The sequence below is a fragment of the Jaculus jaculus genome, chromosome 14 (assembly GCF_020740685.1).
Source record: "Jaculus jaculus isolate mJacJac1 chromosome 14, mJacJac1.mat.Y.cur, whole genome shotgun sequence".
Lineage (NCBI taxonomy): Eukaryota > Metazoa > Chordata > Mammalia > Rodentia > Dipodidae > Jaculus > Jaculus jaculus.
Window position 1 is genome coordinate 16,516,172 of NC_059115.1, and position 22,067 is coordinate 16,538,238.

The window sequence follows — 22,067 nt, forward strand, 5'->3', positions numbered from 1 at the left end:
CAGACACATGCTCCACCCTGGGCATCTGGCCTATGTGGGTACTGGGAAATCAAACCTGGGTTATTAGACATTACAGGCAAGCATCTTAAATGCTGAGCCATTTCTCCAATTCTAATATGATTTGTTTTGTTGTTTTTTTTTTTAATTTTTCAAGGTAGCATCTCTCTCTGGCACAGGCTGACCTGGAATTCACTATGTGGTCTCAGGCTGGCCTTGAACTCACAGCGACCCTCCTACCTCTGCCTCCCAGTGTTGGGATTAAAGGTGTGTGCCACCACACCCGGCTTTATACATTTTTTTTTAAATTTTTATTTATTTATTTGAGAGCAACAGACACAGAGAGAAAGACAGATAGGGGGAGAGAGAGAGAATGGGCGCGCCAGGGCCTCCAGCCACTGCAAACGAACTCCAGACGCGTGCGCCCCCTTGTGCATCTGGCTAACGTGGGACCTGGGGAACCGAGCCTCGAACCAGGGTCCTTAGGCTTCACAGGCAAGCGCTTAACCGCTAAGCCATCTCTCCAGCCCCATTTTTTTAAATAAATGTAACAGTAGTCTAATAACCTTTTTTTTTTTTCAAGATAGGGTCTCATTCTAGTCTCAGGGTGACTTGGAGTTTACTATGCAGTCTCAGGGTGGGCTCGAGCCCACAGCAGTCCTTCCTACCTCTGCCTACAGAGTGAAGGTTGTTCTTGACACATTTCCTGGAAGATACTCAGCCACTACCTCTGATAATGTAATCTACACACACCTTCCTAAGGAGCGGAGGACAGAGGAAGTTAAAGTCATTCTCAGTTAAGGGTTCCTGACGTTGCCCCATCTCCCCAACTTCCCCTTCTTTCTTCAGAGCGAACATCCACTAGTGAGAATCAGGCAGGAGCGTGGGAAAGCCTCGCTTTCGGCAGAAGGCCATCCCTCTACTTGGGTCTCATTCTTACAGCCGCTTGCAGAAACCTCTGGTCCTTTCCTCTGCCTGCAAATGAGCTTGTGCTGGTATGCTGGAAATGCCACTTGTCCTTACATAGGAGCATTAGAGCACCCAGCTCCAATTCGGCACCCCCATGCTGCCCAGCACAGCCAAGGACAGCCTCTGTCTCCTGTCCACCTACCTGGAAGAACTTGAGGCTATGGAGCTGAAGAAGTTCAAGATATACCTAGGGACTGCCCAGGAGGAACTGGGCCAGGACAAGATTCCCTGGGGGCGCATGGAGAAAGCTGGTCCCCTAGAAATGGCCCAGTTGCTGGTGACCCATTTGGGGACAAGAGACGCCTGGCTACTGGCTCTCAGGACGTTTGATCGAATCCACAGGAAGGACCTTTGGGAGAAAGGACAGAGAGAAGAGCTGGTGAGGGGTAAGGAGATGGAGAGGCAGCCAAGACCAGAAGCCACCAATTCCCTGGTCTCCCCCAATAACCCTGAGCTGCGAGAGCTCACAGCCTTATGTTGGCTCCTTAGTGTTTGTTCATGCTATTGTAAGCCCAGAAGCTCCCTGTCTTATTTTTTCCTCCCCATCATCTTTGCCTAAAAAAAAAAAAAATCTTTTGTTTTATTTTTGGGGTGTGGGGACTGGAGAGAAGGTAAGGTCTCACTGTGCAGCCCAATCCCCCTACCTCAGCCTCTCACATGCTAAGATTCCAGGCATATGCCACTATACCTAGTTGGGAATTCTTTGTTGAAAATTTCAAAAATATAGGTTCAATATGCCTTATCCAAAATGCTTAAGAACAGAAGTCTTTCGGAGTTTGGATTTGGGGAGGATTTTGTAATATTGGCACAACACAGTGAGATATTTTGGGGGATGGAATTTAAATCCAAATGTGAAATGCATTTGTGTTTCATACATTATTCACACAGGATAATGTGACATAGCAGTTTTAGTATCCTGAAGTGTCTTATTACTATCTTTTGGAGGGTTCTGGGGGAGAGGGTTTGAAGTAGGGTCTTGCCCTGGTCCAGGCTGACCTCGAATTTAGTCTCAGGGGAGGCCTTGAACTCATGGCAATCCTCCTACCTCTGCCTCCCAAATTCTGGGATTAAAAGCATGCACCAACATGCCCAGTTCTTTTTTTTTTTTTTTTTTTTTTTTTTTTAATTTTAGAGAGAGAGAGAGAGAGAGAAAGGGAGAATGGGCATGTCAGAGCCTCTAGCCACTGCAAACAAACTCCAGATACATGCACCACCTTGTGCATCTGGCTTTACGTGGGTACTGGGGAATTGAACCTGGCAGGAAAGTGCCTTAACCACTAAGCCATCTCTCCATTCCTTGTATCTTTGAGAAAGGTTCTCATGAAGCCTAGGCTGGCCTGAAACTCCTTATACAGCCAAGGCTGACCTTGACCTCCTGATCCTCCGGCTTTCCCGGGGCTGGGGTTACAGGAGTACATCACAGCACCTGGCTTATGCACTGCTGGGGCTCAGACCTAGGGCTCCATGTATGCTCAGCAAGGGCTCTGCCAACTGAGCCGCATCCTCAGCCTTCACATCTAACTTTTTGTGACTTTTAAATTTTATTTATTTATTTATTTGACAGAGAGAGAGAGAGAGAGATAGAGAGGAAGAATGAATGAGTGCACCAGGGCCAAGCCTGGGTCCTTTGGCTTTGCAGGCAAGGGCCTTAACCACTAAGCTATCTTCCCAGCCCCACATCTAGGCTGTGACTGAGACTGGTCACGGTAGTTCAGGTAGGAAATTTCCCACTTGTGGCATCCTGTCAGTGTTCAAAAGTTCTGTGCTGTGGAGCATTACAGACTTCAACTTTCAGATTTTTCTTTTTTTTTTTTTCTTTTTAATTTTTATTTATTTATTTGAGAGCGACAGACACAGAGAGAAAGACAGATAGAGGGAGAGAGAGAGAATGGGCGCGCCAGGGCTTCCAGCCTCTGCAAACGAACTCCAGACGCGTGCGCCCCCTTGTGCATCTGGCTAACGTGGGACCTGGGGAACCGAGCCTCGAACCGGGGTCCTTAGGCTTCACAGGCAAGCGCTTAACCGCTACGCCATCTCTCCAGCCCAACTTTCAGATTTTTCAAATCCAGGATGCTTGCTCTGCGCAACCTTCTCTGTAAACCCTGCTACAGTTCTTTCTCTGACTATCTCCCCCATTCTCCTGCTTCCTTAGCACTCAGGGGTGTTCTTCTTTCTATGTATTTATTTATTGTATGTATTTATTTATTTATGTATTTTGGTTTTTCCAGGTAGAGTCCCCCTCTAACCCAGGCTGACCTAAAATTCACTATGTTGTTTCAGGCTAGCATCGAACTCACAGTGATCCTCCCAAGTGCTGGGATTAAAGGTGTGAGCCACCACCCTTGACAAAAAGAAAGAGAGAGAGAAATTATTATTTTATTATTTTTTGCTTTTTTGAGATAGGGTCTTGCCCTAGCACAGGCTGACCTGGAAGTCACTATATAGTTTTAAGGAAGCCTGGAACTCACAGAGATCCTCCTACCTCTGCCTTGCGAGTGCAACGATTAAAGGCATGTGCCACCACACCCTGCTTAAGAAAAATTATTTATTTACTTGACATAGAGACAGAAAGAGACAGATCCAGGCCTCCTGCTACTGCAAATAAACCCCAGACATATGCACCACTTTGTACATCTGGTTTTACATGCGTTCTAGGGAATCAAACCAGAGCTGTCAGGTTTTGCAAGCAAGTGCTTTTAGCCACTGAATCATCTCTCCATCCCTCTTTCTTTCTTTGTTTCAAGGTAGAATCGCACTCTAGCCCAGCCTGACCTAACCTTCACTCTGTAGTCTCAGGTTGGTCTTGAACTCACAGTAATCTTCCTTCCTTTACCTCTCAAGTGTCTTTATTTAAATTTTTTTTTTTTTTTGCTTGTTTGTTTTTTTTTTGTTTTTTCGAGGTAGGGTTTCACTCTGGCTCAGGCTGACCTGGAATTCACTATGTAGTCTCAGGGTGGCCTTGAACTCACAGCGATCCTCCTACCTCTGTCTCCCCAGTGCTGGGATTAAAGGCATATGCCACCATGCCCAACAAAAAATATTTTTAAAAATATTTTATTTATATATTTGACAGAGAGAGAGAGAATGGGCACACCAGAGCCTCCAGCTGCTGCAAATGAACTCCAGACATATGTGCCACCTTGTGCATCTGACTTATGTGGGTCCTGGAGAACCAAACGAACCTGGGTCATTTGGCTTTGTAGGCAAACAACTTACTTAACCACTAAGCCAATCCCTCCAGCTTTAAAGACTTTTTAATTATTTATTTGTGAAAGAAAGAGAGAATGAGAACATGGGTGTGCCAGGGCTACTTGCTGCTGCAAATGAGCTTCAGATGAATGACCCACTTTGTGTATCTAGCTGTACGTAGGCACTGGGGAGTCAAATCTGGGCTGACAGACTTGGCAAGCACCTTTAACAGCTGAGCCATCTCCCCAGCCCATCTTTGTTTCTTCATGTTTTGCTTTTTTTTTTTTTTTTTTTTTTTGAGACAGGGTCTCATGTAGCTGAGACCAGCCTCAAGCCCATCATGTAGTTAAGGCTAGCCTTGAACTCCTGATCCTCCTGCCTCTACTTCCCAAATGCTGTGATTACATGCATGTGCCACCATGTCTCGATTCTACTTGGGCATCCTTTGTGCATAGTGATACAACACAGATTATTGGGGCTGGAGAGATGGCTCAGCGGTTAAGGCACTTGCCTGCAAAGCCAAGGACTCAGGTTCATTTCTCCAGGACCCATGTAAGCCAGATACACAAGGCGGCACATGTGTCTGGAGTTCATTTGCAGTGGCTAGAGGCTCTGGTGTGCCCATTTTCTTGCTACCTGCTTCTCTGTCTCAAATAACAAATAAATAAGATAAAATTAAAAGCCACAGATTAAGCCAGACATGATGACACATGCCTTTAATCCCAGTACTCGGGAGGTAGAAGTAGGAGGATCACCATGAGTTAAAGGCCAACCTGAGACTACATATAGTGAATCACAGGTCAGCCTGAGCTAGAGAAAGATGGAAAAAACACACACCAAAAAAAAAAAAAAAAATAGGAAAAGAAAAAGAAACAGATTATTGAAATGCTGCATGAAACCGGGCGTGGTGGCGCATGCCTTAAATCCCAGCACTCAGCACTCGGGAGGCAGAGGTAGGAGGATCACCATGAGTTCGAGGCTACCCTGAGACCACATAGTGAATTCCAGGTCAGCCTGGGCTAGAGTAAGACCCTACCTTGGAAAACCAAAAAAAAAAAAAAAAGAGAGAGAGAGAGAGAAAGGGAGGGAGGGAGGGAGGGAAGGGGGGGAGGGAGGAAGGAAGGAAGGAAGAAGAGAAAAACATAAAATGCTGCATGACAGAGCCAGGAGAATTGCTACAAAGCTCCAGCCTAACGAGAGGTACATAATAAGACTCTATAGTCACAAAACAAAAACAAAAAGACAATGTTCCATGACAGCTGGCTGCCAGTGTAGGCCCGCAACCCCAGCATTCAGGAGGCTGTCTCAAACAGTAGCTCTGTATCAGTGAGTGCTGGCCAGCTGACCTCCCAAAATATCTCTTGCAGTTACTCCACCTGGTGCTCAGAACTCCCTTGGGAGACAATCCACGTGCCTTCTAGAAGTGTCTCCTAGCACTCCAAGAAAAGGTGAGTCACAAACCATGTGTCTTTTGAGATGGAATAGTTCCATGAACCCAACCACCCCAGCTGAGGGCAGATCAAGTGGAAAGTGTATTTCTTAAAGGTTTTTTGTTTTTGTGTTTGTTTTCCAAGCAGAGAAAGAGATAGAAGAGAGACAGACAAAGAGAGAATGGGCATGTGAGGGCCTCTAATCACTGCAAACAAACCCCAGACCCATGTCCCCTTGTGCATCTGGCTTACATGGGTCATGGGGAATCGAACCTGGGTCCTTTGGCTTCGCAGGCAAGTACCTTAACTGCTAAGCCATTTCTCCAGCCTGGAAAGTGGGGGGTTTTTGTTTTTGGTTTTTCTGTTTCTTTTTGAGGTAGGGTCTCGCTCTACCCCAACCTGATCTGGAATTCACTATGTAATCTCAGGGTGGTCTCGAACTCACAGCGATCCTCCTACCTCTACTGGGATTAAAGGTGTGTACCACTACGCCTGGCCCATTTTGATTTTTCTGAGACAGGATCTCATGTAGCCCAGGCTGGCTTTGAACTTGTATGTAGTTGAAGATCTCGATCTCTCTCTCTCTCTCTCTCTCTCTCACACACACACACACACAAACACACACAAAATCAAAAACAAAATGAAACAAAAAAAAAAAAAGGCCTGGCAGGTTTGTTCTGTGATCCCCGCAGTTGAGAGAAAGAGGCAGGAAGATCAGAAATTCAAGGTCATCCCCAGTTTAGCTACACAGTGAATTTGAGGACAGCCTGGGCTTCATGAGACTGTTTCAAATAACAATGAAGTAGCTGGTGTGGGACTGAGGAGGCAGCCCAGGGACAAAGCATGAGGAGCAGAGTTTGGATCCCCAGCACGTTGTAAATGACAGGAGGATAAGGTGGCCCCTGTAGTTCCAGTGAGTGGGAGGCAGAGAGGGAGTCCCTAGCTAGGCTGGAGCTCCCAGTGAGTTCTGGACTCAAGTGAGACACCCTTCCTCAGTAAAGAGAGCAATCGGGCTGGAGAGATGGCTTAGTAGTTAAGGCGCTTGCCTGCAAAACCAAAGGATTCAGGTTCAGTTCCCCAGGACTCATGTAAACCAGATGCATAAGGTGGTGCATACATCTGGAGTTTGTTTGCAGTGGCTGGAGACCCTGGTGTGCCCATTCTCTCTCTCTCTCTCCATATATATATATTTTTTCAAATAAATAAAAAATAAAACCAAGAAACAAATAAAGAGAGCAATGCAGGACACTCAAACTCAACCTCTGGCCTATGCAAACACACATATACACACACACATGCATACACATGTATACACACCACATACATACACATATACACACCCACATGCAGACACATGTATACCCACCACATACATACACATGGAAAACAAAAAGTAGCTGATGAGGGCTAGGGAGATGGCATAACAGCTAAGGTACTTGCCTTCAAAGCCAGAGGACCCAGGTTTGATTCCCCAGGACCCACTTAAGCCAGATACACAAGGTGATGCATGTATCAGGAGTTCCTTTGCAGTGGCTGGAGGTCCTGGTGTGCCCATTCTCTCTCTCTCTCCCCCTCCCTCTCTTTTGGTCTCTCTCTCTCAAACAAATAGAGTGGGGGGTGGGGGTGGGGGGTGGGGGTGGGGGTGGGGGATGGGGGGGCGGGAAGCCAGGCGTACTGATGCACGCCTTTAATCCCAGCACTCAGGAGGCAGAGGTTGGAGGAGTTTGAGGCAACCCTGAGACTACATAGTGAATTCCAGGTCAGCCTGGACTAGAGTGAGACCCTACCTCGAAAAAAAAAAAGAACTCCTCCCCAACCCCATTAACAACAACAGCAAAAAGTTTAAAAACAAAAAAAAAGTAGCAGACAGGCGTGGTGGCACACACGTTTAATGCCAGCAGCACTCGGGAGGCAGAGGAAGGAGGATCACCGTGAGTTTGAGGCCACCCTGAGACTAGAATCAGCCTGAGCTAGAGACCCTGCCTCGAAAGACAAAACAAGTAGCTGAGGAGTCTCACAGAGTCCCCTTTCCTCTAATAGATCCCCAGAAACTCTACAGGGACTATGTTCGGAGGAGATTCCAGCTGATGGAAGACCGCAATGCACGTCTTGGGGAATGTGTCAACCTGAGCCACCGCTACACCCGGCTCCTGTTAGTGAAGGAGCACTCAAATCCCACGTGGGCCCAACAGAAGCTCTTGGACATGGGTCGCGGACACGCGAGATCCATGGGCCACCAGCCCAGTTCTATCCAGATGGAGACCCTCTTTGAACCAGATGAGGAGCGCCCCGAGCCACCACGAACAGTGGTCTTGCAGGGGGCAGCGGGCATGGGGAAATCCATGCTGGCCCACAAGGCCATGCTGGACTGGGCCAATGGCAAGCTCTTCCATGGCAAGTTCCATTACGTCTTCTACATCAGCTGCAGAGAGTTGAACCGCAGCCACGTGCAGTGCAGTGTCCAGGATCTCATCGCCAGCTGCTGGCCCGAGCCTAGCATGCCCCTCCAGGAGCTGATCCGGGCGCCCGAGCACTTGCTCCTCATCATCGACGGTTTCGATGAACTGCAGCCTTCTTTCCACGAAGCCCAGGGACCCTGGTGCATCTGCTGGGAAGACAGACCATCCACGGAGCTCCTCCTGGGCAGCCTCATTCGCAAGAAGCTGCTGCCCGAGCTGTCTCTGCTCATCACCACGCGACCGTGTGCTCTGGAGAAGCTCCATCGCTGCCTGGAACATCCCAGGCACGTGCAGATCCTGGGCTTCTCTGAGGCAGAGAAGAAAGAGTATTGCTACCAGTACTTCCACAACGCAGAGCAGGCCCATCAAGTGTTCAGCTTCCTGAGGGACAATGAGCTTCTCTTCACCATGTGCTTCGTCCCCATGGTGTCCTGGGTAGTCTGCACCTGCCTCAAGCAGCAGCTGGAGGGTGGCGGCCTTTTAAGACAAACATCCAGAACGACCACGGCCGTGTACATGTTCTATCTCCTGAGTCTGATGCATCCCAAGCCAGGGACTCCAACCTTCAAAGCGCCACTCAATCACAAAGGTCTGGTGTCTCTGGCAGCGGACGGCGTGTGGAACCAGAAAATCCTGTTTGAGGAGCGGGACCTGCAGAAACATGGCCTGGACGGGTGTGATGTCTCTGCCTTCCTCAACATAAACATCTTCCAGAAGGACATCAACTGCGAGAAGTTCTACAGCTTCATCCACCTGAGTTTCCAGGAGTTCTTTGCAGCCATGTACTGTGTCCTGCACGGGGGCGAGACCGTGAGGAGGGTGCTGGCCGAGTACGGGCTTTCTGAAAGGAGCTTCGTGGCGCTCACCGCGCGGTTTCTGTTCGGGCTCCTAGACGAGGACATGAGCCGCTACCTGGAGAAGAATCTGGGCTGGAAGATCTCTCCTCACATCAAAGCGGAGCTGTTGGCCTGGATCCACAGCAAGGCTCACAGCGAGGGCTCCACCCTGCAGCATGGCTCCCTGGAGCTGTTCAGCTGCTTGTACGAGATCCAGGATGAAGAATTCATCCAAGAGGCCCTGAGCCCCTTCCAAGCCATCGTGGTCAGCAACATTGCCACCAAGATGGAGCACATGATCTGCTCGTTCTGCGTGAGGCACTGCCGGAATGTCATGGTACTGCATTTGTACGGTAGCGCCTACAGTGAGGGCGAGGGTGAGGGCGACCGGGACAACGGGACCGGACCTCCAGGAACCCGGACTCTGTCCAGAGACTCGTAAGTACCCTTGGGGCCAGCTCTCTCGGTCCACGTCTATATATATCTCAGGCTGACCCAGAAGGCACTATGTCGTCTCCGAGTGGCCTCTAACTCATAGCAATCCTCCTACCTCTGCCTCCGGAGTGCTGGGATTGAAGGCATGTGCCTGGCACTTTTTTCAATATTTTATTTAATTATTTACTTATGAGAGAGAAAGAGCCAGAGAGGCAGCCAAGCATGAGAGAGAGAGAATGGGCACTCCAGGGCCTGTAACCACTGCAAACAATCTCCAGACCTGCGCACCACCTTGTGCAGCTGGCTTACATGGGTACTGGGGAATTGAACCTGGGTCCTAGGCTTCACAGGCAAGCCCCTTAACAGCTAAGCCATCTCTCCAGCCCCAAATCTTTAACCTGTGATTTGCAACTAGGTGTGAATTTGTAGAGTGATTTTGCTTTGTATTCTTGTTTTCTTTGTCTGAGACATGATCTCGTGTAACCCAGGCTGGCCTTGAACTCACCATGTAATCAAAGACTTTAAATTCCTGACCCTCCTGCCTCTACCTCTCAAGTATTGGGGTCACAGACATGTGCCACCATACTCAGGGTTGGTACATATGTATAAATTATTTATTTATTTGAGAGAGAAAGAGGCAGATAGAATAGAGAGAGAATAGGTGTGCCAGGGCCGCTAGCCACTGCACACAAACTCCAGATGCATGCACCACCTTGTGCATCTGGATTGCGTGGGTACTGGGGAATTGAACCTGGGTCTTTTGGCTTTGCAGGTGCCTTAACCTCTAAGCCATCTCTTCAGCCCCTAGGGTGTTTTGTTGTGTATATATATATATGTGTGTGTGTGTGTGTGTGTATGTATTTGAAAGCGGCAGAATGAACAGGCCAGGGCCTCATGCCACTGCAAACAAACTCTAGGTGCCTGAGTTTCCGTTTCTGTGTAGGTACTGGCAAACTAAACCCAGGCTGCCAGACTTTGCAAGCAAGTGCCCCCGGCTGCTGAGCCATCTCTCCAGCCCTTGCGTTGTTTGTTTGTTTGTTTTTGTTTTGTTATTTTAATTGTTTTTATTTGCGAAAAAGAAAGAGTAGGAGAAAGCCAAAGTCTCTTGTTGCTGCAAACAAATTCCAAACACATGCATCCCTTTGTATGGCTTTACATGGGTACTGGGTTTATGTGGGTATTGGGGACTCAAACACAGGCTGTCTGTCAGACTCTATAAACAAGTGCCCTAGCCACTGAGACATCTCTCTAGCCCTTGTTTGGTTGGTTTTATCTCTTGCTTTTTTTTTTTTTTTTTTTTCAAGGTAGGGTCTCACTCAAGCCCAGGCTGACCTGGAATTCACTATGTAGTCTCAGGGTGGCCTCAAACTCACAGCAATCCTCTTACCTCTGCCTCCCAAGCGCTGGGTTTAAAGGCGTGCGCCACCACACCACACCCGCTTAGCTTCTTCTTTTTCTTTTTCTTTTTTTTTTGGAAGGGTCTCACCCTGTCGTTCAGGCTGGTCTGGAACTTGCAGCAACTCTTACGTGGGCTTCCTCAGTACTAACGTTACAGGTGTGAGCCATCACAACCAGCATCTAGGGTGCTTTTGCTGCCCCATTCACCCAGTCATTCAAAATAGACATGACAATTATCTACTTTTTCTTTTTGGTTTTCACAACAATACTGACATCTAGTGGACAGAAGCTAGACATGCTACACGGTGAATTCCAGGTCAGCCTGGGCTAGAGACACCACCTCAAACAACTAAAAAATATATAAAAACAGGGCTGGAGAGATGACTTAGAGGTTAAGGCACTTGTCTGCAAAGCCTCACGACCCTGGTTCAATTCCCCAGTATCCACATAAAGCCCCATACACAAGGTGACACATGCATCTGGAGTTCATTTGCAGTGCCTAGAGGCCTGTTAACCCAGAATTCACAAGAATAAAGACCACTGACCACAAATTATGGTCAGATTGAAGCAGGCTTTTCATTGTGCACCATAGAGCCGGTCCGGCGGCTGCCTCCCTAGAGCAGGTGCAGAGAGCAGCGCCGAGTCAGCTTCCCGGGCTCCTTTTATAGGGCGAAATCAGAGAAATCACAGGGTCGGGGGTTTTCAGAGGCAGGTGTCGTGACAGAAGCCGACCAGCAGTTACTAAACTACTTCCCAGAACGTTATGAAAACTCAATCCTGGAAATAGTAACCAGGGAACAATTTGTGGCCCCAGCTCAGACATCGAAACTTAGAGACACAGAACCTTAACTTAATCATTATATCAAAGTGCCTCTTGCTATTAAAATGGAGTCAGATTGGCTCTTCAGGCCCTGGCATGCCATTCTCTCATTATGTCTCTCCCTCTCTTTCTGTCTCTCTCTACTTGCAAATAAGTAAATAAAATAAAATAAATATTTAGTGGTGGCACACATCTTTAATCCCTGACCATTGGAAGCAGAGGTAAGAGGGAGGATCTCTGTCACCCTGAGACTACAAAGTGAATTCCAGGTCAGCCTGGGCTAGATCAAGACCCTATCTTGCAAAACTAAAATAAATAAATATTTTTAAATATTTTATTTATTTATGTGACAGAGAAAGACGGAGAGAGAGAAAAAGACAGAGAATAGGTGCGCAGGGCCTCCAGCCACTACAAATGAACTCCAGACATGTGCGCCCCCTTGTGCATCTGGCTAACGTGGGTCCTGAGGAATCAAACCTGGGTTCTTTGGCTTTGAGGCTAATGCCTTAACCGCTAAGCCATCCCTCCAGCCCAAATTTTGTTTGTTTGTTTGTTTTGTTTTTCAAGGTAGAGTTTCTCATTAGCTTAGGCTGACCTGGAATTCACTATGCAGTCTCAGGGTGGCCTCGAACTCACGGCGATCCTCCTACCTCTGCCTCCTGAGTACTAGGATTAAAGGCGTGCACCACCATACCCAGCCCAAATAATTTTTTTTAAAGAGTTCAAAGCCAAGCCCTGTATGGTGCCAAAAGGATAGAAACAAAAAATAAAAATAATTAAAAACAAAAAAAGTAGAGGCTGGGGGAGATTGCTTAGTAATTAAGGCACTTGCCTATAAAGCCAAAGGACCCAGGTTCCATTCCTCCTTAACCTATGTAAACCGGATGCACAAGGTGGCTCATGTGTCTGGAGCCTCTGGAGGCCCTGGTGTACCTATTCTCTCTATCTGCATCCTTCTGTCTCTCAAATAAATAAAATACGTTAGCAGGGCATGGTGGCACACACCTTTAATCCCAGTTACAAGGGGGGCAGAGGTGGGAGGATCACCATGAGTTTGAGGCCACCCTGAGACTACAGAGTGAATTCCAGGTCAGCCTGGGCTAAAGCGAGACCCTACCTTGAATAACAAACAAACAAACAAACAAACAAAAAACTAGATGTTAGCAGGGTGTGGTGGTTCATATCTTTAATCCCAGCACTTGGGAGGCAGAGATAGGAGGAATGCCATGAGTTCAAGGCCACTTTGGGACTACATAGTGAATTCCACGTCAGCCTGGACTAGAGTGAGACCCTACCATGAAAAACCAAAGCAAAACAAAAAGAAAAAACTAGATGTTGGACTGGAGCAATAGTTTAATGGTTAAAGCACTTGCCTGCAACACCTAAGGACCCAGGGTCAATTCCCTAGTACCCATGTAAGCCGATGCATTGCACTAGGTGGTGCATGCATATGGTGTTCATTTGCACTGGACTAGAGTGAAACCCTTCCTTGAAAGAAATAAAAAAAGTATTCATCAGAGAGTGTTGTTGTTTTTGAGGTAGAGTCTCACTCTAGCCCAGGCTGACCTGGAAATTCACTATGGAACCTGAGGGTGGCCTCGAACTCAGGCAATCCTCCTACCTCTACTTCCTGAGTGCTGGGATTAAAGGCCTGAGCCACCATGCCTGGCCATCAGGTGAGGTTTTGTTTTGTTTTGTTTTGTTGGTTTTTGTTTGTTTGTTTGTTTTATGAGGTAGGGTGTCACTCCAGCTCAGGCTAGCCTGGAATTCACTATGCAGTATAAGGGTGACCTTGAACTCACAGCGATCGTCCTACCTCTGCCTCCCGAGTGCTGGAATGAAAGGCGTGCGCCACCACGCCCTGCCCGTCAGTTTTTAATAATAATAAAACTAGATTGTTGACCTGTGACCTTCCCACAGACCAGAGCGGAGCGCACTGCCCGATGCCTACTGCGAGCACCTGGCAGCTGCTGTGTGCACCAACCCGAACCTGATCGAGCTGGCCTTGGACCGCAACGCTCTGGGCAGTCGGGGTGTAGGCCGGCTCTGCCAAGGCCTCAGGCACCCCAGCTGCAAGCTCCAGAACCTGAGGTGAGTCCCCGCTGTCCCGTGCCTGGGACCGCGCACCGTGGTGGGAATGCCATGGACCTGTGCGCAAAAGCTCACAGACTGAGCGCTTCCGCAGTCCAACTGACCTTCTCCCTTGCCAAGGAAGCAACTCCACCATCAAGAGATCAACAGTGGGTTGCTTTTCCCAAGCTACTCCCCTTGGCTTTCACACTGACTTCTACCCCAGTACTCACAAGGCTGACCAGTCATCCTCATCCCAGGCTCCCATCTCCCCCAGGACCTCCGCCCCAGGTGGGTAAACCAGGTCTCCGCCCCCAGCCCCTCACTGTGGATTCTAGGCAGGAGCTCTACCTCTGAGCCAGCCCCCAGCCCTCACTGTGGGTTCTAGACAGGAACTGTACCTCTGAGTCAGCCCCCAGCCCTCACTGTGGATTATAGGCAGGAGCTCTACCTCTGAGCCAGCCCCCAGCCCTCACTGTGGACTCTAGACAGGAGCTCTACCTCTGAGCCACGCCCCCACCCTCACTGTGGATTCTAGACAGGAACTGTACCTCTGACCCACGCCCCCAGCCCTCACTGTGGATTCTAGACAGGAACTCTACCTCTGAGCCAGCCCCCAGCCCTCACTGTGGATTCTAGGCAGGAGCTCCACCTCTGAGCCATACCCCAGCCCTCACTGTGGATTCTAGACAGGATCTCTACCTCTGACCCACGCCCCCAGCCCTCACTGTGGATGCTAGACAGAGCTGTACCTCTGACCCACGCCCCCAGCCCTCACTGTGGATCTAGACAGGAGCTCTACCTCTGAGCCACGCCCCCACCCTCACTGTGGATTCTAGACAGGATCTCTACCTCTGACCCACGCCCCCAGCCCTCACTGTGGATTCTAGACAGGAGCTCCACCTCTGACCCACGACCCCAGCCCTCACTGTGGATTCTAGACAGGATCTCTACCTCTGACCCACGCCCCCAGCCCTCACTGTGGATTCTAGGCAGGAGCTCCACCTCTGACCCACGACCCCAGCCCTCACTGTGGATTCTAGGCAGGAGCTCCACCTCTGACCCACGACCCCAGCCCTCACTGTGGATTCTAGACAGGAGCTCCACCTCTGACCCACGCCCCCAGCCCTCACTGTGGATTCTAGACAGGAGCTCTGCCTCTGAGCCACGCCCCCAGCCCTCACTGTGGATTCTAGACAGGAGCTCTGCCTCTGAGCCACGCCCCAGCCCTCACTGTGGATTCTAGACAGGAGCTCTGCCTCTGAGCCACGCCCCAGCCCTCACTGTGGATTCTAGACAGGAGCTCTACTGCTGAGCCACGCCCCCAGCCCTCACTGTGGATTGTAGACAGGAACTCTACCTCTGAGCCAGCCCCCAGCCCTCACTGTGGATTCTAGACAGGAGCTCCACCTCTGAGCCACGCCCCCAGCCCTCACTGTGGATTCTAGACAGGAGCTCCACCTCTGAGCCACTGCCCCAGCCACTCACTGTGCATCTAGAGTTCGTCTGTTGCAGCAAGAAGCCCTGGTGCATTCATACTCTTGGCAAATAAATAAATGACATAGAGCTGGAGAGCTGGCTTACTGGTTAAGGCTCTTGCCTGTGAAGCCTAGAGACCCATGTTCACCTCTCCGGCTCCCACATAAGCCAGAAGCACAAGATGACGCAAGCTTGCACACGCACACAGGTGGTGCATGTGTCTGGAGTTGGCTATCAGTGTCTGGAAGCCTGGCATGCCAATTCTCCTTCTCTCTCATAAAAAAAAATAAATAAATACAGCTGGGCATGGTGGCAGACACCAGCTTTAATCCCAGCTCTTGGGAGGCAGAAGTAGGAGGATTGCCTGAGTTCAAGGCCACCCTGAGACTACGTAGTGAATTCCAGGTCAGCCAAAACTAAAGCAAGACCCTACCTCAAAATCCCAAATTAATTAATTAATTAAGTGAGGTAAGATAAGATAAAAATAACAGAGAAAGGGGGCTAGAGAGACGGCTCAGTGGTGTAGGCACTTGCTTGCAAAGCCTGATGGAACTGGTTCTTTCCCCTGCACCCATGTGAAGCCAGATGAGCAAGGTGGTGCACACCCAGGACCCACGTTAGTCAACATCTAGTTTTATTATTATTGAGCAAGAGGCCCAGGAGCACCTATTCCCTCTCTCTCCCTATCTCTGTCCCTCTCTGCTTGCAAATAAATAAAAATATTAAAAAAAAAAAAAGTAGGAAGGAAAAGAAAAAGGGAAAACAGGCTGGAGGGATGGCTTAGTGGTTAAGGCACTTGCCTGTAAAGCTAAAGGACCTAGGTTCAATTCTCTAGGACCCACGTAAGACAGAACACAAGGTGTATCAGACACAAGATGTCTGGAGTTCGTTTGCAGGAGCTGGAAGCCCTGGTACACCCGTTATTTGTCTGCCTGCCTCTCTCTCTTTCTCTCTCAAAAATAAATTGAGCTCGGGCTGGAGAGATGGCTTAGCGGTTAAGCGCTTGCCTGTGAAGCCTAAGGACCCTGGTTCGAGGCTCGGTTCCCCAGGTCCCACGTTAGCCAGATGCACAAGGGGGCGCACGCGTCTGGAGTTCGATTGCGGAGGCTGGAAGCCCTGGCGCGCCCATTCTCTCTCTCTCCCTCTATCTGTCTTTCTCTCTGTGTCTGTCGCTCTCAAATAAATAAATAAATAATTTAAAAGAGAGAGAGAGAGAGAGAGAGAGAGAGAGAAAGAAATTTTAAGAGAATTCCCAAAATCACCATCAAGGAAACGAGCAGGTTTTCTCCTCTTTTACACCAGGCTGAAGAGGTGCCAGGTTTCAGGATCTGCCTGCCAGGACCTTGCCATGGCTCTTATCGCCAACAGGAATTTAATAAGGATGGACCTCAGTGGCAATGCCTTTGGGCTTCCCGACGTGGCGCTGCTCTGTGAAGGGCTCCGGCACCCCAGGTGCCAGCTGCAGATGATCCAGTGAGTGTCTCCACTGGGAGTAAGTCCTTTTCTTTTAAGCTGTATTGTCCGTCAGGCATGGGGCTCAGGCCTGCAATCCCAGCAGGACTGCTGTGAGTTCCGAGTCAGCCTGGGCCAGAATGAGACCTTGCCATGAAAGAAAGAAAAACAAGGAGGGAGGGGGGGGAAGAAGGAAAGAGATAGGGAGATTTCTTAGTGGATAAAGCATTTGTCACACTAGTATGAGGACCCGAGTTCAAAGATCCAGAACCACGTGTCTGTCATCTAAGCAGTTCTATAGCAAGATTGGAGGGGGAGACAGGAGAATCCCCCGGGGCTTGAGGGCAGGCTAACGCAATGAGCAGACTAGTGAATAAGAGACCTTGTTTCAGACAAGGTGGGAAGCAAAGGTCTGACACCTGGCATTGTCCTCCACATGCAGTTGCACTTGCCTGCGTTCACACACAGAAAGAACATCATCATCATCATCTTGAAGGATGAAAACAACAAAAGAGTTAGTTATACGTACACACATGCACACACACACACAATCAGATGTGGTGGCCACATACCTTTAACCCCAGCACTTGGGTGCTTGAGGTTCTTGTGAGTTCAAGACAAACCTGGAGCCACAGGGTGAATTCCAGGTCAGTCTGGACTAGAGTGAGACCCTACCTCAAAAAACAAAAAAAATAAAAAAGAGCCTGGGCGTGGTGGCGCACGCCTTTAGTCCCATCACCCAGAAGGCAGAGGTAGGAGGATCACCATGAGTTCGAGGCCAGCCTGAGACTCCATAGTGAATTGCAGGTCAGCCCGGGCTAGAGTGAGACCCTACCTCGAAAAACCAAATAAGGGCCGGAGAGATGGCTTAGTGGTTAAGCATTTGCCTGTGAAGTCTAAGGACCCCGGCTCGAGGCTCGGTTCCCCAGGACCCACGTTAGCCAGATGCACAAGGGGGCGCACGCGTCTGGAGTTCCTTTGCAGAGGCTGGAAGCCCTGGCGCGCCCATTCTCTCTCTCTCTCTGCCTCTTTCACTCTCTCTGTGTGTCACTCTCAAATAAATAAATAAATGAACAAAATATATTAAAAAAAGAAAAACCAAATAAATATAAGAAAAAGAAAAAGCAAGATATATAGAGAGGAGTAGAAATATGTTATATGCAAACCCCTTTTTATGTGGCCTAACAGACTTGCGCTGCCTCACGGATGTCCTGCCTTGAGGAAAATGCCCCTTGGAAGGGAGACTGAGGGCCCGTGGGTGGCCGGGCAGGACGGGTCGGAGCTGAGGCCAGTGCACCGCCCCCCTCCTCCCAGGTTGCGGAGGTGCGGCCTGGAGCCTGGGGCCTGCGGGGAGCTGGCCTCGGTGCTCAGCGCCAACGCGCACCTTGAAGAGCTGGACCTCACGGGGAACGCCCTGGAGGACCGGGGCCTCCGGCTGCTGTGCGAGGGACTGAGGCACCCCGTGTGCAGGCTGCGGACCTTGTGGTGAGTTCTCCCGGGGCTGCTCTCACGGGAGCCTCTCCATGCTGAATGAAAACGGCCAGGTGTGCTGCGCAGCCATGTGATCCCACAGAGGCAAGTTCGAGGCTAGGCTGCACGACATAAAAAGCCCCTGACTGGCGCCTGCTCTCTCTGCCCAGCATGATGGTCCGTGCTTTTTTAATTCCAGCGCTCAAGAGGCTGAGGGAAGAGGATTGCTGTGAGTTCAAGGCCAGCCTCAGACTACATAGTGAATTCCAGGTCAACCTGGGCTAAACTGAAACCCTACCTCCTGGGGGCGGAAAGAAAAACTTGCCATCTTGAGCATTTTTTTTTTTTTTTTTGAGGCAAGCACAACAAACTGCCTTTTTTTTTTTTTAATTTTTTATTTAATTTATTTATTTGAGAGTGATAGACACAGAGAGAAAGACAGATAGAGGGAGAGAGAGAGAATGGGCGCGCCAGGGCTTCCAGCCTCTGCAAACGAACTCCAGACGCGTGCGCCCCCTTGTGCATCTGGCTAACGTGGGACCTGGGGAAGCGAGCCTCGAACCGGGGTCCTTAGGCTTCACAGGCAAGCGCTTAACCGCTAAGCCATCTCTCCAGCCCCCCCTTTTTTTTTTTAATGCAAGAGTGAATGTGAGAGAATGGGCGTGCCAGGGCCTCCAGCCACTGTAATCGAGCTCCAGGCGTGTCCGCCCCCATGTGCTCATGTGTGACCTTATGCATGCGTGCCGCTGTGCGTCTGCCTTACATGGGACCTGGAGAGTTGAATATGAGTCCTCATACACTGCAGACAAGCACTTGAACCCTTAGCCATCTCTCCAGCCCTCTTCTCTTTTCTTTTTTTTAAGTATTTATTTGGGATGGAGAGATGGCTTAGTGGTTAAGCTCTTGCCTGTGAAGCCTAAGGACCCCGGTTTGAGGCTTGATTCCCCAGGACCCACTTTAGCCGGATGCACAAGGGGGCGCACGTGTCTGGAGTTCGTTTCCAGTGGCTGGAGGCCCTGGTGCGCCCATTCTCCCTCTCTCTTTCTATCTGCCTCTTTCTCTGTCTGTTGCTCTCAAATAAATACATAAAAATAAAAACAAAAACAAATTTTAAGAAAAGTACTTATTTATTTGAGAGAAAGAGGCAGAGAGAATGGGCATGCCAGGGCCTCTAGCCACTGCAAACAAACTACAAACACATGCACAACTTTGTGCATCTGGCATATATAGGTACTGAAGAATGGGCCCTGACCCCTTAGGCTTTGCAAGCAAGCAAATTAACTGTGAAACCATCTCTGCAGCCCTTCTTTCCCTTTTATTGCAATGCTAGGGATTGGATCTTGCAAGTATGATATGATGCAAGCATCTTACTATTGATTTATACATCCAGCCCCTGCATTAAAAAATTATTTATTTAGGGCTGGAGAGATGGCTTAGCGGTTAAGTGCTTGCCTATGAAGCCTAAGGACCCTGGTTCGAGGCTCGGTTCCCCAGGACCCACGTTAGCCAGATGCACAAGGGGGCGCACACGTCTGGAGTTCGTTTGCAGTGGCTGGAAGCCCTGTCCCACCCATTCTCTCTCTCTCTCTCTCTCTGTCACTGTCAAATAAATAAATAAAAATAAACAAAATTTTTTTTTTAAATTATTTATTTATTTGCAAAGAGAGAGAGAGATAGAGAGGAGGAAGAATGGGAATGTCAGGTCCTCCCGTGCTACAAATGAACTCTGGATGCATGTGCCATTGCATTCACCTGGATTTACTTGGGTACTGGGGAACCAAACCTTGGTTGTTAGGCTTTGCAGGCAAGAACCTTAACCACTGAGTCATTTCTGCAGTCCTTACCCTGGCTTTCTTGTTTGTTTGTTTGGTTGGTTGGTTTTCTGAGGTAGAATCTCACTCTAGCTCAGGCTGACCTGGAATTCACTGTGTAGCCTCGAACACACAGCCACAATCTTCCTACCTCTGCCTCCCGAGTGCTGTGATTAAAGGCGTGCGCCACCATGCCCAGCTTAGACCCTAGCTTTTTGAAAGAGAATTTTATTATGTTTCTCAGGCTGGCCTCAAACTTAGCATCCTCTTGCCTCTGCCTCCCAGTGCTGGATTACATGTGTGCCCTATTACGGTTGGCTGAAAATGCTTGACTTTGAAGCTAGGGGACATGGGGTTCATTTACCACTACCCAGAAACCCCTCCAGCACGCTCAGAATTGGATTTTGTGCAGGCTGAAGATCTGCCACCTTGGCCCTGCTTCCTGTGAAGACCTGGCCTCCACCCTCCGTGTGAACCAGAGCCTGACGGAGCTGGATCTGGGCCTGAATGACCTCGGGGACCCTGGGGTGCTGTTGCTGTGTGAGGGACTCAGTCACCCTGAGTGCAAACTCCAGAGCCTCCGGTGAGCAGGAGTGCCAGTCCATATTCTTGCCCCCTCTCTCCTCTGAGCCCAAGGCTGCCAGGCTGTTTGGGCTCTTCACAAACTCTGGCTATCGCAGGGTTTTCTGCCACAGGGTCTTTGCACAAATTGTCCTTATTTCCCAGAATTATCCTGCTTCTCTGGCCTCACTCTTCTGCTCAATGTCACTTATCAACATAAGTCATTTGAGGGTTGGAGAGATGGCTCAACAGTTAGGGCACTTGCCTGCAAAGCCTAAGGACCCAGGTTCAACTCCCCATTATCCATGTAAAGCCAGATGCACAAGGTAGCACATGCATCTGGAGTTCGTTTGCAATGACTAGAGGACCTGGCGTGCCCATTCTCTCCCCCACCACTTCCTCTTTTCCACTCTTTTTAAAAAGTGTCATGGCCAGGTATGGTGGCACATGTCTTTAATCCTAGCCCTCAGGAGGGAGAGGCAGGAGGATTGCCATGAGTTCTAGGCCAACCTGAGACTACATAGTGAATTCTAGGTCAGTCTGCAATAGAGGGAGGGAGAAAAAAAAAAAATCATTTGAGACAGAGCACAATGGCCACACTTGTAATCCCAGTACTCAGGAAGCTGAGATGGGAGGATCTTCATGAATTTGAGGCTATGAGTTCCAGGTAAGCCTGGGTGACAAGGAGACCACGTCTAAAAAAAAAAAAAAAAAGGGAAATGTAGTAGCCATTCAGTCAGTGATACTTGTTACAGCAGCCTCAGGAACTCAAAATCCTGGCAGACAACACAGGCTCTGCTTCTATTTAAAATATGTGGAGAAGCTGGGCATGGTGGCGCACGCCTTTAATCCCAGCATTTGGGAGACAGAGGTAGGAGGATCGCTGTGAGCTCGAGGCTACTCTGAGACTACATAGTAAGTTCCAGGCCAGCCTGGGCTAAAGCAAAACCTTCCCTGGAACCCTCCCCCCCTCAAAAAAAAAAGTGGCCTACACTTTTAATCCCAGCACTCAGGAGGCAGAGAGAAGAAGATGGTTGTGAGTTTGAGGCCAGCCTGAGAGATTACATAGTGAATTTCAGGTCATCCTAGGCCAGAGTGAGACCCTACCTCAAAAAACAAACAAAAAATGTGTGAAGGAGCTGGAGAGATGGCTTAGCAGTTTAGACACTTGCCCATGAAGCCTAAGTACCCAGATTTAATTCCCCAGTACCCACATAAACCAGATGCACAAGGATAACACATGCACCTGGAGTTCGTAAGCAGTTGCTAGAGGCCTTTGGTGCACCTATTCTCTCCCGCTCCCCCTGCCCCACAAATAAGTAAATGATACATGCAGGCTAGAGAGATGGCTCAGGAGCTAAAAGGACTTGCTTGCAAGGCCTACAGGCCTGGGTTTGATTCCTCAGTTCCCACATAAAGCCAGATACATAATGTAGTGCATGTGTCTGGAGTTTGCACCCATACTTACCTTCTCTCTCTGTCTCATAGCATTTTGCTCTAGCCCAGGCTGACCTGACCCAGAATTCACTATGTTGTCGTAAACTGGCATGGAGTTCACAGTAATCCTCCTACCTGTGCCGACCGAGTGCTGCGATGAAAGGTGTGCACCACAACCCTGGGCTCATAGAGAAAAAAAAGTTTATTTTATTTTATTTTATTTTATTTTTGAGGTAGTGTCTCGCTCTGGTCCA

General features: G+C 49.2%; 1 protein-coding gene across 3 annotated transcripts in view; it reads left to right on the forward strand.

Moving 5' to 3' along the window:
- The first annotated feature begins 1,060 nt into the window (after positions 1 to 1,060).
- The window catches only part of Nlrp12 (NLR family pyrin domain containing 12), a 28,181-nt gene continuing 7,174 nt past the window's right edge, over positions 1,061 to 22,067 (forward strand). For 2 of the 3 annotated variants that reach the window (XM_045134406.1, XM_045134408.1), the window contains exons 1-7: positions 1,061 to 1,352; positions 5,523 to 5,603; positions 7,626 to 9,318; positions 13,454 to 13,624; positions 16,385 to 16,555; positions 17,849 to 18,019; positions 20,228 to 20,398. In XM_045134406.1, the coding sequence (XP_044990341.1) occupies positions 1,061 to 1,352; positions 5,523 to 5,603; positions 7,626 to 9,318; positions 13,454 to 13,624; positions 16,385 to 16,555; positions 17,849 to 18,019; positions 20,228 to 20,398 (2,750 nt within the window). Of the gene's footprint in view, positions 1,353 to 5,522; positions 5,604 to 7,625; positions 9,319 to 12,855; positions 12,885 to 13,051; positions 13,072 to 13,453; positions 13,625 to 16,384; positions 16,556 to 17,848; positions 18,020 to 20,227; positions 20,399 to 22,067 lie in introns of all 3 variants that reach the window. The other variant, XM_045134407.1, reaches the window with a different exon arrangement.